The 24539-nt window shown below is 42.2% G+C and overlaps 1 protein-coding gene across 1 annotated transcript in view; it reads right to left on the reverse strand.

The window, feature by feature from the left end:
* Positions 1–24539, reverse strand: part of LOC137369634 (transcriptional activator GLI3-like) — a 471074-nt gene that overhangs the window by 148422 nt on the left and 298113 nt on the right. The window contains exon 4 of the mRNA XM_068030965.1: positions 22384–22489. Within this exon, the coding sequence (XP_067887066.1) occupies positions 22384–22489 (106 nt within the window). The remainder of the gene's footprint in view (positions 1–22383; positions 22490–24539) is intronic.

The raw sequence follows: 24539 nt of genomic DNA on the forward strand, positions 1-24539 counted from the left end.
ACCGAGACGCGATGGTTGCACTTGACTCAGAAATGCATCAAAGGTGTCACACTTGAGTACATATTCATACACATATAGGTTAATATTATCACGGAGATAATTACAGTTATTACTAACTCTAATAAGCCCTGCATCGAAAAACATAGGCAGGTTAATTTGCGATTTCCTTCCCTATTCAGAGGCAAATTAAGTGTCAAGCGACTAATACGAAACATATTTCATTTTACGAGCTTTTAATTTAATTTTGCTTCATATTGTTGATGCCCTAAATGGATGCCAGCTCTATCCGGATTAGTCAGCTCTGTGTAAACCTTTAGGATCAAATATTGAATAAGAGAATAACAAGACGATGACATTGGACATCAATGGGGGATGTCTGCATTAGTCATGGTATATCCGTGCTCAGAAATTTCTCAGAGCTTAATACACAAACAGCCCCCTATATTCTCCTTAATGCACATAGAGATTACTTCAGATTTATTACCTAGCTCCAGGCACATTTGCTCTATAATTACAAGTCTGCAACGGCAGCCCTATCCAAAAAGTATTTGTAAAATATTAGGCATGTGTTTAGCGCTTAGTTAAGTGGGTTAAAAATGATTCCTTCTGTTCACCGTGGAGGACTTGCTTTAAAACAATTTCATTTTTTCTTCACAAAGTCCATGTAATTACTGTGTGATAACTGATTGCCACAGGTATGCATGGTGCCATCTAAATAACATGACTCATTTCCCACAATATTCAGTGTGATTTTCCAGTAAATAAAGATGTCTGATCATCCTTACAAATGAAGCCTGATCTAAAAATATGATTAAACGTTGACTGTGACACTTTACACTGGAGAAATGTAAATGCAGCTCTCACAGAGCTTGTGTAATGGAAGTTTCATGTTTCTTTAATTCTTTTCTGGACCTCAATTTGATTAGAACTCCCCCAATATAATATAATCATCTATCAACTCATCCAAGTTTGAGGTAAAGATGGTGACTAGAGAACATTCTGTGAACCAAGCAAATATGTAAAGTTGCACTTCAAAGATTTCAGTAAAATGAAAGAATATCAAGCATAACTTACAAAGCACAGAATTCTTTAAAAATACAACTTTGGCCAGTATTACTCTATCAAATGTTCTTGGCATTACTTGAAATTATTAATTTAATATTCAATTGGAAGTGTTAAATTTGATGACGAAAGATAGAGTCAGTGCAATGTGCCCCTGCCTCAGCTCATTTGCTGCTAAAACTCTCATCAACACTTTTATTCCCTCAGGATTCGACCAGTTCAATGCTCTCCTAACCAGCCTCTGATCTTCTTCCCTCCATAAAATTGAGTTCATCCAAAACTCTGCTGCCTGTAACCTAACATGCAGCAAATCCACTTCATTCATTACTCCTGAGCTTGCTGATCTACACTGGCTTCTGGTCCACCAACGCCTCAATTTTAAAATTATCCTCATGTTCAAATCCCTACAGGCCTCACTCCTCCCCATCTCTGTAACCTGCTCCTGCTGTACAACCTTACAAGAATTCTGCATTCCTCCAATTCTGGAATCTTGTCCAAGCTCCACTTTCTTCGACCCACCATTGGCGGTCGTGCTTTCAGCTGTCTGGGCCCTAAGCTCTGGAATTCTGTCCCAAAACTTCTCCATCTCTCCACTTCCCTCTCCTCCTTTAAGACACTCCTTAAAACCTACATCTTTGGCCAAGTTTTTGTCCCAATGTCTCCTTCTTTGACTCAGTGTCAATTGTCTGATTACACTCCTGTGAAGTACCTTGGGACAGTCTCTTACATTAAATGCAATACACAAATATAAATGTTATCACACTGCATTTTAAGTAAACATGTCAATTGATGGGAGCAGGTCTTTGCTCGGTGATAACATTCCCTCTCAAGTCACCAAGTTGTATTTATATAGTGTCTCTAATGTAATAAAATGCCTCATGGTGCTCGACAGGAGCATTATAAACCAAAATTTGACATCCAGCCACATAAGGCAATATTAGGGCAGATGGCCAATAGGTTGGTCAAAGGGGTAGGTTTAAAAAAGCATGTTAAAGGAGGAAAGAGAGGTAGACAGGCAGAGAGGTTTATGGAGGGAATACCAAGAGTTTAAGGCTGAGGCAGCTGAAGCCATGGCTACCAATTGTGCAGCAATTAAAATCGGGGATGTTCAAGAGGCCAGAATTAGATAAGTGCAGATATCTCAGAGGGTAATGGGGGAGATTAGAGAGAGAGGGGCCACACCATGAAGGGATTTGAAAGCAAGAAATAATTTTAAAATTGAGGCATAGCTTAACCAGGAGCCAGTTTCAGTCAGCGAACACAGGGATGATGGGTGAACAGGACTTTGTCGTGAGTTAGGACACGAGCAGCAGCGTTTTGGATGATGTCAAGTTTATGGAGAGTAGAAAGTGGGAGGCCAGGCAAGAGTGCATTGAAATAGTCAAATTTAGAAGTAACAAACAAGGGTCTCACCTTTAGGTGAGCTGAGGCAGGGGCGAAATTGGGTGATGATATGGAAGTGGAAATAAGCAGTCTTAGTGATGGTGCAGATATGTGGTCAGAAGCTCATCCTGGAGTCAAATAGGACACCAGGTTGCAAACAATTTAGTTCAGCTTGAGACAGGTGCCAGAGAGAATGTTGGAGTCGGTAGCTAAGGAACAGAATATGTAGCGAGGACCAAAGACAATGGCTTCACTCTTCCCAACATTTGTGATTAGTGACCTGCCCAAGGGCAGGTCCTCTGCTCATTTCTCCACGCCTTGCAGTTTTGCACTTTCCTCTTCAGTTGCTCACAGGAGCTTCCCATTTTCAATTTCAAGATGTCTAACATCATCATTCTCTGTCTCCCTCTTGGTCTTCATCCCTCTAACCTTCCTTCAAACACCTCCTTCAGCAAGTTCTCATGCCTCAGAATATGGCCAGTGATATTCACTAACGATTTATTCGCCTCCACCATCTATTTAATTGTTCTCATGTTCTCTCCAAGTGAGCTGCTCCATCCTTCCCCAGAATGACATTTCATAATTTCTACTCTTTGAATGTCCACTTCTCTCAAAGACCACATTTAGCCCTGTACAAAATGACACTCCAAATCACAGTCTTGATAATTCTTTTCTTAAGATCTCTACTCTGAATCACAAAATCAAAGAATTGTTACAGCACAGAAGGTGGCCATTTGGCCTGTTATATCTACTCCGGCTCTACGAAAGAGCAATTTACCTAGTGCCATTCCCCGCCTTCTCCCCAGAGCCCTGCACATTCTTCTTTTTCAGATAATAATCAATTCCCTCTTGAATGTCTCGATTGAGCCTGTCTCCACTGGACTCTCTGGCACTGCATTCCAGATCCTCGATGAGTGAAGACGTTTCCTCCTGTCACTATTGCTTCTTTTGCCAATTACCTAAAATCTGTGCCCTTTTGTTCTTGATTCCTCCACCAATGGGAACAGTTTCTCTCTATCTACTCTGTCCAGACTGCTTATGATTTTGAATACCTCTATCAAATCTCCTCCCAACCTTCTCTTCTCCAAAGAAAAGTGTCCCAACTTCTCCAATCTATCCACAGAACTGAAGTTCTGCACCCCTTGACCCATTCTCATGAACCTTTTCTGTACTCTCTCCAATGCCTTCATATCTTTCCTAAAGTGTGGCACCCAGAACTGGATGTATAACTCCAGTTGAGGCCAAACCAATGTTTTTTTTTTAAAACAAGTTTATAACTTACTTGTTTTTGTGCTGTATTCTCTATTAACCGCTCTCTCAACCTGTCCTGCCATGTTCAATGATATATGCACATATATACCCAGGTCCCTCTGCTCCTGCACCCCCTTTAGAATTGCACCCTTTATTTTATATTGTCTCTCCATGTTCTTCTTGCCAAAATGAATCACTTCACACTTCTCTGCATTAAATTTAATCTGCCACCTGCCTGCCCATTCCACCAACCTGTCTATGTCCTTCTGAAGTTCTACACTAGCCTCCTTACAGTTCACAATGTTTCCAAGTTTTGTATCAGCTGCAAATTTGAAATTGTGCCCTTTACACCAAGGTCTAGGCCATTAATATATATCAGAAACAGCAAGGGTCCTAACACCGACCCTCAGGAACTCCACAACAAACCTTCCTCCAGTCTGAAAAACATCCATTAACCACTCCTCTCTGTTTCCTGCCACTCTGCCAATTTCGTATCCATGATGCTACTGTCCCTTTTATTCCATGAGCTATATGTCAGGCAAACCCCCCACCTGCCAAGATTGAGGCACACATGATTTCACCACTTGAAGATTAAAATTGCAAGCCCCTGACCGGAAAGAAATTTCCATGGTAACCAACAGTGTTGGAACAAGGGACAAAGGGCCATGCCCCGACTCATTCAACCACTAATGAACTTTGATTACCAGACATTGAAGGTGGGGGGAGCTAGCATTCCAGAGACTGCTAAGGTACAATCCACAAACCTCGCAGGAGAGACTGTTCCATATAACGAGCTAGTCACATGTCTAACCTGCTGGGCAACCTGGGAGATTTTTTGAATTTGAATTCCCAACAAAGGAATTGGACAGAGACAAAGCCATGTGCTCATGGAGTAAAGATCGCTCCTGGAACTGAAGCAAGAGGACCTCTTTCCTGCCTGCTTCCATCTCCTTCCCACAGAACTGAATCTTGTGAAAACATGTGAAACTCAAAGAGAGGAAAGTTCCCTACGTGAACAAGGTTTTAAGAAGACTACTGGGCCCCAACGAAAAGCAAGATGACATACAAAAGAACTACAGTGAGCTTGAAGCACCATAACAAGATATTGCCTCAAACTGTCCCACCTTATCTTTTCTTCTCTTTTCTGTTCCTATGTGCATATGTGTATTGCGTGTTCATGCTAGCGTGTGCGCGTCGTATATCCGTAGGCGTGAACCGTATTAGAGTTTAAGTTTTAATAAAATTTCATCTTTCTTTTTAGAACCTCAGAAAGCCTGTGTGAATTGGTTTCTTTGTCTTATAATTGGAAAACTGTGAACAAGGATTCACAAAAAGGGGAGCTCAAAACACAGTGTGTTTAAAATTAAAACCTGTTACAATAAGACCAGGTGAAGATAGTAACAGACCCCGAGACACCTTTCGCACCTGGTCGTAACAAATAACATTGCTCACAAGTCTGTTGTGTGGCACTTTATCAAATGCTTTTTGGAAGTCCATGTACGCCACATCAACAGCATTGTCCTGAACAAGCTTCTCTGTTACCTCATTCCTATGCTGAGCAATTCTTTACGTTTGGAGAATGCATTCTGTGCCATTTCTATTCTAGCTATTCCCAACATTTATTGGAGGAAAATTTTGCTCATCCAATACTGGATGTCAGATAAGCAGTCTGATAAATTTAGAAACAGAGGGGTGGGGGTGGGGGGTGCGATAGAGGTAGTGATGAGGTAGGGCTGGGTGTGATCAGCCTACCCGTGAAACTAACTCTGTTTTAGATGACGTCACCCAGGGGCAGCATGTAGATGAGAAATAGGAGGGGTGCAAGGACAGATCCTTGGGGGGGGTGGAATACCAGAGTTAATGGTGCAGGAGCAGGAAGAGAAGCCATTGCAAGCGACACTCTGGCTACAAGAATGGAACCAAGTGAGTGCAGTCCCACCCAAATGGAGGATGGTGGAGAGGCATTGGACAGGGTTGGAGCTTTTTTAAAAATTCATTTTATGGGATGTGGGTGTCGCTGGCAAGGCCAGTATTTGTTGCCCATCCCTAATTGCACTTGAGAAGGTGGTGGTGAGCTGCCTTCTTGAACCGCTGCAGTTCATCTGGTGCAGGTGCACCAACAGCGCTGTTAGGGAGGGAGTTCCAGGATTTTGACACAGCGACAATGAAGGAACAGCGATATACTTCTAAGTCAGATTGGTGTGTGACCTGGAGGGGAACTTGCATGTGGTGGTGTTTCTATACGTATGCTGCCCTTGTCCTTCTAGGTGGTAGAGGTCTTGGGTTTAGAAGGTGCTGTTGAAGGAGGTGCAGTGAGTTGCTGCAGTACATCTTGTATATGGTACACAATGTTGTCACTGTGTGTTAGTGATGGAGGGGAGAATACTTAAGGTGATGGATGGGGTGCCGATCAAGTGGGCTGCTTTGTCCTGGATGGTATCGTGCTTCTTGAGTGTTGTTGGAGCCGCACTCATCCAGGCAAGTGGACAGAATTCCATCACACTCCTGACTTATGCCTTGTAGATGGTGGACAGACTTTGGGGAGTCAGGAGGTGGGTTACTCGATGCAGTATTCCCAGTTTCTGATCTGCTCTTGTAGCCACAGTAATTATGTGGCTGGTCCACTTCAGTTACTGATCAATGGTAATCCCCTGGATGTTGATAGTGAGGGAATTCAGCAATGGTAATGCTGTTGAATATGAAGGGGGGATGGTTAGATTCACTCGTTGGAGATCGTCTGTGCCTGGCACTTGTGTGGCGCGAATGTTACTTGCCACTTATTAGCCCAAGCCTGAATGTTATCCAGGTGTTGCTGCGTATGAACATGGGCTGCTTCAGTATCTGAGGAATTGCTAATGGTACTGAATAGCGTACAATCACCAGCAAACATCCCCACTTCTGACCTTATAATGCACAGAAGGTCATTGATGAAGCAGCTGAAGATGGTTGGGCCGTGTCAACTATGTCAAAGGTCAAGAAGGACGAGGACCAAGGGTCTACCTTTGTCACAGGATGTCATTTGTGACTTTGATAAGAGCCGTTTCAGTACTGTGACAGGAGTGGGAACCTGATTGGATGGACTTAAACATGGAGCTCCAAGAAAGATGGGCATGGGTTTGAGGGTTTGGAGAGGAAGGGAAATTGGAGATGGGGCAGTAGTTTACAAGGACAGTGGAGTCAATGGTTAGTTTGTTGAAGAGAGTGGTGATAACAGCAGATTTGAAGGAGAGAAGGACAGTACCTGAAGAGAGAGAACCATTAACAATATTAACCAACATTGGGACAGGAAGAGAAGTAGGGTGGTCAGCAATTTATTGGGAATAGGTTTGAGGGAGCAAGAGGAGCTAGGAGAGGGCATGAGTGGAGATGGAAAAGGTAATAGAGAAAGATGCGAGTTCAGCACTCGGTTAGGGAGGAACTTTAGAATAAGTTTGGTCTGGTGCGCTGGGGGAAAGGAATATTTTCTATGTCCATATGGATGTGGCAGATGCAGATTATTGGATGGTCTCAATCTTAGTGACAAAGAAATTCATGAGCTCCTTACACTTATTGTTGGAGGTGAGAGTGGAGGAGACAGGAGAGAGGGCTTTAAGACAGTTTGCAGTAGAGTAAAGAAACCAGGGGTTACCATTGCATTCCAGGATGATCCCAGAATAGTGAGCAGTTTTAGGAGATGAGAGCGGACCCAATAGTACTCTATGTGGTCCAGTCAGATCTGGGGGTGATTGGCTAAACCAGCTGTCCACCATATCAATTTAAGTCTGTGTCTCTTGGAGATAAGGGAGAAGAGATGAGGGCTGTACTGGGTGATCAGCCAAGTAAAAGAGAGTAATGGTTTCAGTGGGGACGAGGGCATCAAATTTGGAGAGTCAAAAGGTGCAGAGTTCAAACTCATTCCAAACAGTTCCGCCGAGCAGATCCAGTGTTCTAACTCTGAATACTGGGTTGACTTTCAGTGGAATACTTGCCTACAATGGGTGTGGGTGGTCCTCATTCAAGGTATGGGTTGTGGGAGCCTATAAAAACCTCCCCACTTATAGAACTAACTACCCTATCAGCTGCTGTAAAGGTGGTTATGGCCATGGAAACAGCAGAGACCATTAATCAGCCTGTAACTCCTTCTACTACTTCACTCTATTTTCCAAGGGAAGAGTGTGACGCTACGAAAAGAACAAGTCAATTGATCCTCTAATTACGGAGGACCATGAATGTATTTCAGTGCTTATTTCATGATCATAAGCATGTCTGGATGTAACATATGCATAGTGCTGTGTCATATCCATACAGGTTGACTTAATGGCATATCAGTCACATTTGTTAATCAAGTCTAATAAAATTAAAATCAGCACAGTTCTTCAATAACCCCAATCAGTGTGTTAGGGATGCAGTTAACCATTAAATGGTTAAATCTATATGTATTAAAATATTTTTAAGCATTGACCTATTGTATGGTACAAGTCTATGTTATTAAAGTCTCGTTATAGTAAATTTATCTCCTTCTGTCTGTAACATGTATTTCCTATCTCCTGCACTCTCGTTCACTTTTCTATTATCTTCCTTTACGCCTACTGCTGTACTACATTTGTTATTTTGTTAAGATGACACCCCCATCAATCACCCAGTGCTTGTTTATGCAGACAGCGGAGTCTGTAGAAATGCAGCATAAAATTTTCATTATCGGCAATAGTGGTGCTTAAGGAGAGACTGTGACTTTACAAAATAACATCAAGTGTAATGAGGACAAATATCAAACATAATGTGGTCCCAGTAAAATCTCTCATCTAATTGTCTTTCACTGAGCACGGCAGCCCCTCTACTTTTATCATTGGCTCCAATGTCTCCAGTTCCTGAAGACTGTTACGTTAATAATGGTTTTACGCTTGATGGTAATTTTTCTAATTTTAAGAAAATCTAACAATATCAAATTCACAGATTTTCAAGTATAGTTTTTTATGGTTCTTTGATTTTGTAAATATAAAAAGGCAAAATTTATAAGATTTTGTTAGAGAAGACATTGTTCTTAAACAATGTAATTTTTCATTCTTCATTGGGAGTTGGAATTTAACTGGCCCATAATTAATGACTTGGTAGAATAAACCTGCCATGAATGAGGATACAGGTGGCTAAGACATAACCCCATACACCACTAGATAAGTAAAAGTACAAGTTCCAATAGTACAACAGGCCACATCCCCGGGATCATGCAGACAATAATTCAGTGACTGGAACACAGAACTAAGCCAGGCACAGGAAGAGTATCAGGAGTCCTCCGGGTTGCAAGCTTTTAACCTCTAAATGCTCGTTATTTCACTTATGAATGGCTGTGATGTCTTGCAGTGTTTCCTGCTCCATTTGAGGGGCACTGGTTTAACACTGGCATTCATTTTAACCTGTTGAAATCAGTGTTAATGGAGCAGTATTGGTATACTTACGCACCCAAGTAACTCCAACGAAACACCTTTCAACATGCAAAGAGGGGTTCTATAACATGCATTGGACCTGGAATACCATTTTAGGGTTAAACTGGTCAGAACCCTGAAGAAATAACATTAAAAAAATTTTTGGGTGGCGAGGTGGGGGTGGGTGCTCCTCAGGCTCCACAAAAATACAGCATTTGCTGCTCTTCCCCCTTGGGTCTGTCTCCCACCATTTTCCTCCACCTGTAGCTGTTGCCAGCGTGCTAGCCGGGCAATATCCCTGTGGACCAAAACTACAGAGCTGCACTGGAAATAGCCACTCGGTGTCCACAGTTCGCTAACTCCATTGAAATCACAGCAGCCCCGGATCTGGTGTCCGCTGGCAAGCTCCACCAATTTGCTGCCTAAAATTAAATGCATCAGGGAGGGGGAAAGTTACCTGGACACTTCGTTCCAGGAGACAGTCACAACCCTTTGGCTAAGTACTTCAGATTTGGTTCATGGTCAGAGACAGGAGGGTGTGAGTATGGGGATCTAGAAGGTAGCAAACAGGTTAAAGGTTTTGCAGCTTGTGGCGATGAGGAAGGAAGAACATACTTACCATGACACTGTGGTTCAGGAGGCCATTCAAGTGGGGGGAGTTAAAAGGAGTAAAAAGCAGGGGCCAGTATAATTCGGGGGATACTGCTGTCTGCAGCCAAGAGCGTGAGTCCCCAGGGCTGTGCTGCCTGCCCAGTGCCAGGGTTAAGGACATCTCCTCAGGGCTGGAGAGAAACATGCAAGAGGGAGGGGAAGGATCCAGTTCTTGTGGTCCATGTGGGTACCAACGACATAGGTAGGACTAAGAAAGAGGTTCTGCCGAGGGAGTATGAGCAGCTAGGGGCTAAATTAAAAAGCAGAACCACGAAGTAATAACTCCTGGATTACTACCTGAGCCATGAGCAAATTGGCATAAGGTAAAATATGATCAGAGAGTTGAATGTGTGTTTCAAAGATAGATGTCGGAGAAATGGTTTTGATTTCTGGCACACTGGCACCAGTACTGGGGAAAGAGGCAGCTGTACCACTGGGACGGCCTTCATCTGAACTGCCCTGGGGCCAGTGGTACAGACTAGCAAATCGTATAACTAGGGCTGTAGAGAGGTCTTTAAACTGAATAGTGGGGGCAAGGTTCAAGTGAGGCGAAATGTAGAAAGTTAATGAGAAAACACAAGGCCATTGTGCAGGGTAGCAATACGGCTAATGATAACCAGAGTGTGACAGGAAGGGACAGAGCGCACAAACATAAAAGTGCACCAGCAAATAAGGTCAGAGTAGGGAAAAGTGGTAAAAAGGCAGAATTAAAGACTCTTTACCTGAATATACACAGCATCCATTACAAGAAAAATGAATTGATGGCACAAATAGAAATAAATGAGTATGATATGAGAGCCATTACCGAGACATGGTTGCAAGGTGACCAAGGATGAGGATTAAATATTCAAGAATAATCTGACATTTTGGAAGGATAGGAAGAAAGGAAAAGGAGGTGGGGTAGTTCTTATAATAAAGGATGAGATCAGTACAGTAGTGAGAAATGATCTTGGCTCAGAAGATCAAGATATAGAATCAGTTTGGGTGGAGATAAGAAATAGCAAGGGTAAAAGGTGGGAGTAGTTTTAAGACACCCTAACAGTAGCTGCATTGTAGGACAGAGTAGAAATCAAGAAATAATGGGGGCTTGTAAGAAAGGTACTGCAATAATTGTGAGCGATTTTAATCTTCACATCGATTGGACTATTCAAATTGGCAAAGGTAGCCTGGAGGATGAGTTCATATAGTGTATTTAGGGAAGTTTCTTAGAACAATATGTTCTGGAACCAACCAGGGATCAAGCTATTTTGACCTAATAATGTGTAATGAGATAGGATTGATTAATGACCTCACAGTAAAGGATCCTCTAGGCAAGAGTAATCACAGCATGATAGAATTTCACATTCAGTTTAAGGGTAAGAAATGTGGGTCCATAACTAGTGTCTTAAACTAAAATAAAGACAATTACAATGGTATGAAGCCAAAGTTGGCTAAAGTGGTCTAGGAAAATAGGTTAAAAGGTAAGACAGTAGAGAAGCAGTGGAAAATATTTAAGGAGCTATTTCATAACTCTCAACAAAGATATATCCCATTGAGAAAGAAAGAATGCACCATCTGTGGCTAACTAAGAAAATTACGCATGGTATTGTCATGCTCAGAAGAGTGCGATGAAATAAACAACGAACTGGAGGAATTATGACAATAAAAAGTCAACTGTTAAACCGAACCATAAGAAAATGGCCACATCTGTACCAGAGGGAAAAAATGGAGTAGCGGTCAGGTGACCCCTCCTATAATGGCAATTAACAAGCATGTCTGCAAAGATGAAGCTTATTAACTGAGTCTGAATTAGCTCTGGGGAAAACCCATCGAAATAGAAAGAAGCCCATTTCATGTTAGTAACTCCTATCTACAGAAATGAACTAACAAAGGTTCTGTAAGACAGACTGACTCTACAGCCCAAACCCAGATGAAAGTGCGTGAAGTAGCACCATTGAAACAGAATGGTCCCCATCCAGATGCTAAGATAGCAATAGTTTCCAAATTCTGGACCATTGTGTGGTCACACCAGAGGAGAGGGTCCTGTGACACCTGACAGAGACGCAAATGTGATGGATTTTTACCTTAAAAAGGTAGCCCTCTAGAGATAAAGGGGAAATCAAGAAAAGACCACCGAAAGCCAATTCCACCCAAAGGCTGTAAGACCGGTTCAGCTCATGAAGAAGCCCTGCTGCTGATACCACACTTCAACTTGCTGCAGCAAAGAACTTAAAAAGTGACCACCACCTCTGGACTGAAGTTTTGACCATCAGAAATCTACAATACCTCAGGAAGTTCACAACTATAGACATCCAGGCCTGCACCTTTGAAAAGACATTCCTCCCAAGAAGATTCAATAGGTTTCTATGAACCACGAACTCTTACATCACTTTGGACTTCAACTGCATTCTACCCTTTCTCTCTCTCTATCTACCTATTCTTATATATGCATGTGTGTGTGAATGCGTGAGTGGGTGAAAGTTGCAAACAATTCGGGTTTTGTCGTTTAAATAAAAATTTTAACTTCCTTTTTTGCAAACCTGTCGTTTTGCATATTTATTTGACCTATAAAAGACACAGGGACCAACACACCATTTTTAACAAAACACTATTGCTGTCAGTTGGGAGGTGAGAAGTGGAAGTTACCCACATCACTTATCACCTGTCCGTAATATTATCAAATTGAAAGAAAAGGCTTACAATGTTGCGAAGATTAGTGGTAGGCCAGAAGATTGGGAACATTTTAGAAACCTACAAAGGATGGCTAAGAAAATAATAAAGTGGGAGAAATTAGAGTATGAGAGTAAAATAGCAAGTAATATAAAAATAGACAGCAAAGGCTTCCACAAATATAAATCCCTTAGGGGATGAGACTGCGGAATTAATAATGGGGAACAAGGAAATGGCAGAGATTTTGAACAAGTATTTTGTATCTGTCTTTCCAGTAGAAGATGCAAAAAAGCATCCCAAGAATGGTAGAAAATCAAGAGGCAAAAGGGAGGAGGAACTTAAAATAATCACTATCACTAGAGGAAAAGTATTAAGAAAACTAATGGGACTAAAGGCCAACAAGTCTCCTGGACCTGATGTCCTGCATCCTAGGGTCTTAAAAGAAGTGGCTGCAGAGATAGTGAATGCATTAGTTATAATCTTCCAAAACTCCTTAGATTCTGGAAAGGTCCCAGCGGATTGGAAAACTGCAAATGTAACACCTCTATTCAATAAAGGAGGGAGACAGAAAGCAGGAAACAACAGTCTGTCATTGGGAAAATGCTGGAATCCATTATTAAGGAAGTAATGGCAAAACATTTAGAAAATCATAATGCAATCAGGCAGAGTCAACATGGTTTTATGAAAGGGAAATCGTGTTTGACAAATTTAGTAGAGTTCCTTTTGGATATAATGAGCAGGGTGGATAAAGGGGAACGAGTAGATATAGTGTATTTCCATTTCCAAAAGGCATTTGATAAGGTTCCACATAAAAGGTTACTACACAAGATAAGAGCTCATGGTATTGGGGGCAAAGTAGTAGCATGGATAGAGGATTGGCTAGCTAACAAAAATAGAGAGTCGGGATAAATGGGGCATTTTCAGGGTGGCAAACTGTAACTAGTGCAGTGCCACAGGGATCAGTGCCGAGGCCTCAGCTATTTACGATTTATATTAATGACTTGGATGAAGCGACCCAGTGTTTGTAGCCAAATTTGCTGACGATACAATAATAGGTGGGAAGCAAGTTGTGAGGAGACTACAAAGAGTCTGCAAAGCAATATCGATAGATTAAGTGAGAAGACAAAAATTTGGCAGATGCAGTATTATGTGCAAAGTCTGAGGTTATCCACTTTGGCGGAAAGAATAGAAAAGCAGAATATTATTTAAATTGAGAGAGACAGAAAAATGGTGTGATACAGAGGGATATGGGGGATCTTATACATGAATCACAAACTTAGCATGCAGGAACAGCAAGTAATTAGGAAGGCAAATGGTATGTTGGCCTTTATTGCAAGGGGGATGGATTATAAAAGTAGAGAAGTCTTGCTACACTGTACAGGGTATTGGTGAGACCACATCTAAAGTACTGTGTACAGTTTTGGTCACCTTATTTAAGTAGGGATATACTTACATTTGAAGCAGTTCAGAGGTTCACTAAGCTGATTTCTGGACTGAAGGGGTTGTCTTATGATGAAAGGCTAAGTAAATTGGGTCAATACTCTCTGGAGTTTAGAAGAATGAGAGGTGGTCTTATTGAAACATATAAGATTCTGAGGGGACTTGACAGTGCAGATGCTGAGATTGTTTCCCCGAGAGAGAGAGAGAGAGAATCGAGAAGTAGGGCGCAGAGTTTCAAAATAAGGGGTTGCCCATTGAAGATGGAGATGAGGAGGAATTTCTTCTCTTGGAGGGTCATTAATTTTTTGAATTCTCTTCCCCAGAGAGCAATGGGGGCTGGGTCATTGAATATATTCAAGGCCAAGTTAGACAGATTTTTGGGGCAGCATTTTATTGAGCCCTTGAAGATGGGCATGGAGGTGGGGGGGGGGGGTTGAACAAAATGCAAAATGGTATGGGACACCATTCCCAATGTAGCCCTGGCCCCCTGCCATTCTGTCTGGGACGGGGAAGGCCATGGACAGCCTTCCTGCCCTACAGTAATTGAAGCCCGTAAGTGGCCAATTTAATGGGCACTTAAGGGCCTCTTCCCGGCTCCACCCCAATATAGTGGAAGGTGGAAGGGCCTGGCGGCCTCCTTGCAAAGTGAGGGGAGGGTCCCTCCTTTGTGGGTGATTGCTGCAACTTCTCCCCCCCACCCCCACATCTCCAGGTAGACACCCCCAACTCTCAGCAACACCCCCACAACACCCCATCGCCGGGGCTTGCCTCAATGGCCCCAACATCCTCGACACCACTCACCTTTCCCAGAGTCTTGTCTCTTCTCAGTACTGCAGGGCTTCCTGCAGTACCAGTAGTTGCCACCGCTACCAGTGACATTGCCGGCACTGCAGAGCTGCTGGCCTTCCAATTGGTCAGTAGCTCTGGTGGCAAGAGCTCATCCCCGAAAGGGACAATGTCCCCAACAGCGGGCAGTTAATTGGCTGCCCGCTATGGAATGGCTTCGGGCGTCTGACGGAGAGCCGATGTGGGGTCTCACCCCATCTTCAGAATAAAATGCAGCCCTTGATCTACAAGGGGGTCAAGGGTTCTAGGGATCTGACAGGAAAGTGGAGTTATGGCCACTATCAGATCAGCCATGAACTTACTGAATGGTGGAGCAGGCTTGAAGGGCTGAATGGCCAACTTGTGCTCCTATTTCTTATGATCTTATAAAACCTGCCCCATGGTGTCATGTCATTTCCCAAGCTCTGCGCTGAAACTCAATAAAGGAGGATGGGGAAAACAAAAATTTCCACTTTTTCTGGCTGTAAGGATCCTAGATGCAGTGAGTATTGGAATTCTTAATTGATTCCAAGGAACCACAACAACAACTTGCATTTATATAGTACCTTTAAGGTAGTAAAACATCCCAAGGCACTTCAGAGGAGCATTATAAAGCAGAATTTGACACCAAGCCGCATAAGGAGATTTTGGGGCAGATGACCAAAGAGGAAGGTGTTAAAGAGCATTTTCCAGGAGGAAAGAGGTTGAGTGGCGGAGCAGTTTAGGGAGGAAATTCCAGAATTTGGGGCCTTGGCAGCTGAAGGCAGAGCCACCAATGGTGGAGTGATTAAAATTGGGAATGCTCAAGAGGCCAGAATTAGAGGAGTGCCTCAGAGGGTTCTGGGGCTGGAGAAGATTACAGAGATAGGGTGGGATGAGGCCATGGAGGGATTTGAAAGCGATGGTGAGGGTTTCAAAATTGAAGGTGTTGCCAATGTAGGTCAGCAAGAGTGGACCCACATCCGGTAACAGATTCAAAATAGCACTGAATTTGGAACATCACCCACAGAGACCATAAGAAAACCAGGTACAGTTTAAGCAACATTACTGAAGCAAAAACATTACTCTGGTCCAGGCCATGCTGTAGGACTGAGATAGAAACTGTCACAGCACAGTCTTACTGCAGTTGATTTTCCCCATAAAGCAACTGGGCATAAAGAGTTACCTGGGTGAAGCAGGTAAGAAGAAAATCAAGAATAATTCTCTCAGCTTTTCATTCATAAAAGGATGCAAAATACTCTGTGGCCCCAGAATTTGTCAGTTTGCTTTTTTTTTTGCATGAATAGTTAGTTTAAACAGGGAGCGCTGATAAATCATTCCGGGTTGAACAGGCATTCAGAAGTTACTGACCTGAACAGCATGAGATGCTTGATTAGCATGTTCAGCTAAAGCTGAGGAAACTGAAGCCAATGGTCATAGAGCCTTAATCCTGCTGAACGGGCACAAGCACTCACCACCAGCAGGAATTAGACAAAGCCTCAGCCAGTAAATATATATTTAAATGCAGCCAACCCGCAGGGACCAGTTAATTTACACCTGAAATCATGGAGTAACGGTGAGTACAGATTTCCTGGGTTCAGGGCAGTACATTCAGTTTGGCATTCTAAAGCATCCCTAAAGGGCTTCATATCCAATTCATTATTTTTTGAAATGATTAGGTTTTTTGTTTTCACGTTAGATACAGCACAGCACTGCAAGTCATGACAGTATCAGCCTGTTTCCTGAAAGCTGGATTTCATTTCGCTGCAGCCCACGTGATGATATAGGAAACATAGCAACCATTCTGTACACAGCAAGATTCCATAAATAGTTTTGCGATAAATGGACAGTTAATCTGTTTTTACTGACATTGTGAGTGAGGAGCGTTGCTCATGACATCAGGAACACTACCTGCTCTTCTCCCAGAAGGTACTGTGGGGTCTTTTATGTCCATTTGAACAGGCAGGTGGAGTCTCAGTTTAATGCCTCTTTGTACTGCACTAAAGGGGCAGCTGAGATGTCCTGGAGCATTCCTGAACCCACAACCTTCGAGCTCAGGCTACTAACTGAGCCAAGCTGACTAAATGCATTACATGAAAGACACAGAACTGTAGCTCCCACCTGAAGACTTTCAGGGGCTGAATTTTCTCCTTGCACTAAAATTACTGTAAAAGGGACGACAGTAAAAGGTAATCTATCACACCTCTGACTCATTCTTGCTATATTTAGCATACAGAGCAAATGTACACCTGTTCATTTTTTGAAATAAAATTCTTACCCTCTTGCGAGTTCCTCCAAGTCGGTCTCTACAACACTGCTGAATTGCAGTTACTGGCCACTAATGCTGTCCTAGTTCTGATTTCCACCGAACAGTCACAGAGGTACATTAAGCCCATGGGCACAGAATAATACCAGACATGTCAGTGTTAGCTGCTAAGTGATTGCGATTAGTGGGGCAGTGAACTCATCATTCACAAAAGACGAAGTTCGGGCCATGCACGTCCTGTCAAAAGGCCGTGCACATGCAATGGGACACACTGGTGTGCAAGACAGAAAGTTACTGGGCACCCAGCCAGCCGACAAGCGCCACTGATCAGCTTCTCAGACTGTGACAGTGGCACCCGTGCTCCATTGGTCGCGACTTCTTGACATTCTTCAGAACATTGTAGCACGCCAGAATCGTAGATTAAGCAGTCCAAAGTCAGTTATTATTTGGATTACTGGGAGCGGGGATCCACCAGCCTCTCCCTTTGGCTTCTTCCCTTCCGCTCTGGCTCTGCTAATGCCAGTGCTTCCAGTTTTATAACAGTTTAAATTAACATACATTCCATATAAAAGATTATGTACAAAAAAAAGAGGGCATGTCAGTTTCATCCATTTATTTTTAACTTCAGCAATTGACACAAGTTTTAGCAGTATTTACTATCATTGACTAGTCCCTTTGCACAGAGCCCCTGCAAGATGGGGAATCCAGAACAAGGGGAAACAAATGTTAAAATCAGAGCTAGGCCATGAGGAGTGAAATCAAGAAGCACTTATTCACACAAAAGGGTCGTGGCAACCTGGAAATCGCTATCCCTAAAAGCTGGGACAATTAAACATTTTTAAGACTGATCAATAGAGTTTTGTTGGGTAAGGGGATGAAGGGATATAGAGAAAAGGGGGGTAAATGGAGTTTAGTTAGATTATCCATGATCTGATTGTATGGCAGAAGAGGCTCGAAGAGCTAAATGGCCTATTACTGTTCCTATGTAAGGGAAATGCCACCCTGTGGATCACAACCAACATTAATTCAATTAATTTGGGTCAAGATTCCAGTCAGCTAGTTCTATCAATAAAGTCATCAGTACTCACTGTTTAAATAAAAATTATGACCCAGATTTTGCAGTCAGCAGTGAATGAATGACACCAGCTATGCATTACACTTAAGCTTGCCCACAGACTTTCTACGGGCTTTTGCACATCAATTTATTGTTATTAGAAATCCATTTCCGTGCGGCGCCATCTACACTGGATCTAGGACCTGGGTGAACATGGCAAGCAACAGTGTGTCTCCTCAAGTAGGTTGAAGAATCCTTACTGAGACACATTGCTCCCAATTTTAAGCCATTCAAAACCCATTAATTTGTGCCATTCCTGAAGCAGTCACTTGTGGTATAAAAACCATCCATACAGCATCATCCCATGCTCAGCTAGGAGTGTCCACTGACACTGCAGCACCAGAACCAGCTGTCCACATGACCATTACTTGTGAGACTATTGCCTGTTTCTGGTTCCTGCTTCTCAACCTTTCATCCCCGCTGTGTCAGAAACTGGGCAAAGACAGCAGCCATCAGCCCTCGCTGCCTTCTGTAACCTGTGTGACTTGCCATGTGTGTCCATGTCCTTGCACCAGATTGGTGTTATTTCAGTTCTTGTTTGCACAATCTGTTGTGTGGTAAGTGTGAGCAGTTGATTATGTGTAATGAAACTGGAGGAGGGTTTATAGTCAATATGTTTTCTCAGTGTCTTATCCAAATCTATCAAAACATGCCCTTCAATTCATTGCACTGTTTGGTAGCACATATTGCGGCAAACAGCTTTTTGCAAGAATGAAAAGCATCAAAACAGGATCAAGATCACTCCTGAAAGATGGACATCTATCCAGAATACTCCGCATTGCTACATCAAGTGTGTGGGCAGACACTGATTACTAGTGCAAGCAAAAGCAATGCCAGGTGTCTCACCTGGGCAGCACAGTGGCGCAGTGGTTAGCACCGCAGCCTCATAGCTCCAGCGACCCGGGTTCGATTCTGGGTACTGCCTGTGTGGAGTTTGCAAGTTCTCCCTGTGACCGCGTGGGTTTTCGCCGGTTGCTCCGGTTTCCTCCCACAGCCAAAGACTTGCAGGTTGATAGGTAAATTGGCCATTATAAATTGCCCCTAGTGTAGGTGGTAGGGGAATTGAGTGAAGGTGAGGATGTGGTAGGAATATGGGAGTAATGTAGGATTAGTATAAATGGGTGGTTGATGGTCGGCACAGACTCAGTGGGCCAAAGGGCCTGTTTCAGTGCTGTATCTCTAAATAAATAAATAAATCAGTTTTCAACATAGTGACAAGACAGTAAGTTAAGAAATTGGTCTTCTCAGAAATGCACATTTTTTGTTGTTTTGATTAATAGTAAGAACATTCCTCATGCCTTTTTTTCTGAAATTTGCTCACTGGCCCCCTATATAATATGGTCCCTCACAGAACAACCCTCTTCTAGAGCCTGCCAGGGACCTGGCTATTTTGGACCTGGAAATGTGTAATGAGACAGGATTAATTAAAGACCACATTGTAAAGGATCCTCAAGGCAAGAGTGATCATAACATGATAGAATTTCACATTCAGTTGAAGGATGAGAAATGTGGGTCCATAACTAGTGTCTTAAACTTAAATAAAGGCAATAACAGAGAATGAAGTCAGAGTTGGCTAAAGTCGAGTGGGAAAATAGGTTGAAAGGTAAGATGGTGGAGAAGCAGTGGCAGATATTTAAGGAGATATGTCATAACTCTCAACAAAGACATATTCCATTGAAGAAGACTCTACCAGAAGGATGCACCATCTGTGGCTAACTAAGGAAATTGAAAGAAAAGTACAATGCTGCAAATATTAGTGGTAGGCTAGATGATTGGGAAAATTTTTAGAAACCAGCAAAGGTTGACTCAAAAAAGAGGGAGAAATTGCAGCAGGAGAGTAAACTACCAAGAAATATAAAAACAGTCAGTAAAAATATCTACAAATATATAAATAGGAAAAGAGTAGCTAAAGTGAGCATTGGCCACTTAGAGGGAGAGATTGGAGAATTAATAATAGGAAACAAGGAAGCTACCAAGGCTTTGAACAAATATTTTGTATCCACCTTTACAGTAGAAGACACAAAAAGCATCCCAAGAATAGTAGAAAATCAAGAGACCAAAGGGAAGGAAGAACTTAAAATTATCGCTATCACTAGAGAAAAGGTACTGAGAATACTAATAGGACTAAAGGCTGACAAGGCCCCTGGACCTGATGGCCTGCATCCGAGGGTCTTAAAGGAAGTGGCTGCAAAGATAATGAATGCATTTGTTGTAATCTTTCAAAATTCCTTAGATTCTGGAAAGGTCCCACTAGATTGGAAAACTACAAATACAACACCTCTATTCAAGAAAGGAGGGAGACAGAAAGCAGGAAACTATAAGCCAGTTAGCCTAACATCTGTTGGGAAAATGCTGGAATCCTTTATTAAAGAGGTAGTAGCAGGACAACTAGAACATCATAACACAATCAGGCAGAGTCAACATGGTTTTGTGAAAGGGAAATCATATTTGACAAATTTATTAGAGTTCATTGAGGATATAACAAGCAGGGTAGATAAAGGGAAACGAGCAGATGTCGTGTATTTGGATTTCCAAAAGGCATTTAGTAAGGTACCACATGAAAAGTTACTACAAAAGATAAGAGCTCATGGTGTTGGGTGTGATATATTAGCATGGATAGAGGACTGGCTAAGTAACAGGAAACAGTGAGTCAGGATAAATGGGTCATTTTCAGTATGGCAAACTGTAACTAGTGGATTGCCACAGGGATCAGTGCTGGGGCCTCAACTATTTACAATCTATATTAATGACTTGGATGAAGACTGTATTGTCGCCAAATTTGCTGATGATACAAAGATAGGTAGGAATGCAAGTTGTGAGGAGGATACAAAGAGTGTTCAAAGGGATATAGATAGTTTAAGTGAGTGGGTAAAATTTGGCAGATGGAGCGTAATGTAGGAAACTATGGGGTTATCCACTTTGGCAGGAAGAATAGAAAAGCAGATAATTTAAATGGAGAGAGACTGCAGAATGCTGCAGGACAGAGGGACCTGGGTGTCCTTGTACATGAATCACAAAAAGTCAGCATGCAGGTACAGCAAGTAATTTGGAAGGCAAGTGGAATGTTGTCCTTTATTGCAAGGGGGATGGAGTATAAAAGTAGGGAAGTCTTGCTACAACTGTACAGGGCATTGGTGAGACCGTACCTAGAGTACTGCGTACAGTTTTAGTCTCCTTAGTTATGGAGGGACATACTTGCATTTCAAACAGTTCAGAGAATGTTCACTAAGCTGATTCTTGGGATGAAGGGGTTTGTCTTATGAGGAAAAGTTGAGCAAGTTGGTCCTATCTCATTGGAGTTTAGCAGATTGAGACGTGATCTTATTGAAACATAAGATTCTGAGGGGGCTTGATAGGGTAGATGCTGAGAGGATGCTTCCCCTCGTGGGGAAATCTAGAATTAGGGGGAACTATTTAAAATTAAGGGATCTCCCATTTAAGTCAGAGATGAGGAGGAATTTCTTCTCTCAGAGGGCTGTTAGTGTTTGTAATTCTCTTCCCCAATGAGCAATGGAGGCTGAGTTGAATATATTCAAGGCTGAGTTACACAGAAGTTTGATTGACAAGGGAGTCAAGGGTTATGGGAGGGGGCAGACAGTAAAGTGGAGTTAAGGCCACAGTCAGATCAGCCATGATCTTATTAAATAGCGGAGCAGGCTCGAGGGCTGAATGACTTACTCCTGATCTTATTTCTTATGTTCTTCTGTTCTTATGTATGAGACAGAATGAAAATGTGAAAGAGAAATACTTTATTTTGTTGTTTAAAAAATCTCCAACAATAATTAAAATCTGAAGGAATGGCACCCCTCACTTTTAAAAGTAAATTTTTGGTGCCAGAGAGGTTGTTTGGCAGTAATTAAGACTTATCACTCCATTAAAATTTCACTTACACTTGAATGGACAAGCACTAACCTTTTCTGGCACGTTTAATGGCTATCTAATGGGTAGGAATCGCAACATCACCTCCTTCCATGTATGTGAATGCTGAGTCTTTTAGCAAGATACTGTTAGAACGATGCTTCTGCAGGAACAGAGCAACTTGGCCAGCAACTTCCTGCTTTCCACATTTAATTATGTATGTGTGGTCACTGGGAGTTGTTGTCTGATTTACTTCTTAATAACAGTGAGCGCTGATAGGCTCACTGTTATTTTTACCACAAGATCCAGGCCAATGTTTACGAATAAACTCAGATGCTGGAGTGAACCCTACCACGTCATAAAAATTTGGTTTAAAGCTGGTGTTGATGATAACATTTGCTTTTCAAACAATATTACCCTGGTCAAGAAAAGCAATTAATTAGACAAATTCTACAGTAAGTTTTACTTAACAAATGTTATCCAGGACAGTGATGGATCATACTCACATGTGCACTGGGGCAAGAGGTGATGGGTCATAATGGTAGCGCCCCTCATGATGTCTGGCATCGATTGGAACAGGTGGGTGGAAGGACGGGAAAAGTGGGTGTGGAGCTGTAAAATGAGAGAAAACAAGAGACCAGAAAGTTAGAGGCAAATCTCAAAGCACACTTCATTATCACACTGAACCTTCGGGCTGTATTAACTGATAGACCATTGTTAACAATATTATTTGAAAGAGGTCACCATTTTTTAATGCACTACCCTGAGGCAACGTTATTTCTGTTCAATTTAATGGTGTCAGCGTTGGCTCAATGCTTGCACATTCGCTTCTGACTAAGAAGGTTGTGCATTCAAGTTCTACTCCAGAGACTTGAACACAAGTTCTAACTTGACAGTCCAATGCAGTACTGAGGAGTGCTGCACTGTTGAAGCAGTCATCTTTCAGATGAGGCATTAAACTCAAGCTCTATCTGTCCTCTCAGGTATTATTTCAAAGAAAAGCTTGGGCTTTCTCCCAGTGTCCTGGCCATTGCATATTCCTCACATAGCATCACTAAAATCAGGTCATTATTTCATTGCTGTCTGTGGGATCTTACTGTCCACAAATGGGCTACTGCATTTGTTACATTAAAAAGGTGACAACACTTCAAAAGTACTTAATTGGCTGTAAAATACTTTGGGAAGTCCTGAAGTCATGAAATGTGCTACCCAAATGAACGTTCCTCTTTTCTCTCACTGTTCCCCAGTGTCAGGTCTGTGGTCAGATACAGTGCCAGACATGCTGGAAGGCAACTCCTGCATCAATACTCTACCAATTAAATAGTATCAGGTTGTGAAAGTTGGAACACTTCTCCACATTTGCATCTTTCTAAAATGGATAGCTGGTCACTTTCTGCTTTTTGTCTTTACTCAAAAAGATTAACATTTTAAAAATATCCAAAGAGTTACCCTTCACTTTTAGAAGTTTTGGTCAAATCACTAGACTTTTTAGCGACTGCTCCAGAAGCTTCTTCAAATCACATAATTCAACTGAACTATATTATTGACAAAATATTGACTTGCCAAAAAAATTATCATAGAATCGCAGAGCTGTTACAGCACAGAAAGAGACTATTCGGCCCATCGTGTCTGCACCAGCTCTCTGAGTGAGAAATTCACTTAATGCCATTCCTCCGCCTTCTCCCCATAACCCTGGACATTCATTCTTTTCAGATAATTATTTAATTCCCTTTTGAATGCCTCGATTGAACCTGCCTCCACCGCACTCTCTGGCAGTGCATTCCAGATCCTAACCACTCACTGCGCGAAAAATATTTTTCTCATGTCGCCATTGCTTCTTTTGCCAATTACCTTAAATCTGTGGCCTCTTGTTCTTGATCCTTTCACGAGTGGGAACAGTTTCTCTCTATCTACTCTATCCAGAGCCGTCTTGATTTTGAATACCTCTATCAAATCTCCTCTCAGCCTTCTCTTCTCCAAGGAAAACAGTCCCAACTTCGCCAATCTATCTTTGTAAATGAAGTTCCTCATCCCATTCTCGTGAATCTTTTCTGTACTCTCTCCAATGCCATCACATCTTTCCTAAAGTGTGGCACCCAGAACTGGGCGTAATACTCCAGCTGAGGCCGAGCTAGTGTCTTATACAAGTTCAACATAACCTCCTTGCTCTTGTACTCTATGCCCCTACTAATAAAGCCTAGGATACTTTATGTTTTATTGACCACTCTCTCAACCTGTCCTGCCACCTTCAATGACTTAAGCACACGTACACCCAGATTCCTCTGTTGTACCCTTTATTTTATATCGTCTCTCCATGTTCTTCCTACCAAAATGAATACTTCACATTTCTCCACACTGAACTTCATCTGCCACTTGTCAGCCCATTCCACCAACTTGTCTATGTCTTTTTGAAGATCTATACTACCTTCCTCTGATTTACAAGGTTCAATTTCAGCTTCTGTTATAACCTATATATTATATGCATGGTAAATGGGATATTTTTAAACCAGATGAATTATTAGAGCTCCCTTGTAATGACAATGCGATTGGGCAATTCAAGTAAATTGAATAAGAGTAACAACTACAAAGGAATAAGACTACTGGACTTCTCTATTTATGCTGAGTGGAACTATAGCATCCTTCCTCACTGTGGAGTTATAAG

This window comes from Heterodontus francisci, chromosome 5 (genome assembly GCF_036365525.1).
Source record: "Heterodontus francisci isolate sHetFra1 chromosome 5, sHetFra1.hap1, whole genome shotgun sequence".
In the NCBI taxonomy this organism is placed as follows: domain Eukaryota; kingdom Metazoa; phylum Chordata; class Chondrichthyes; order Heterodontiformes; family Heterodontidae; genus Heterodontus; species Heterodontus francisci.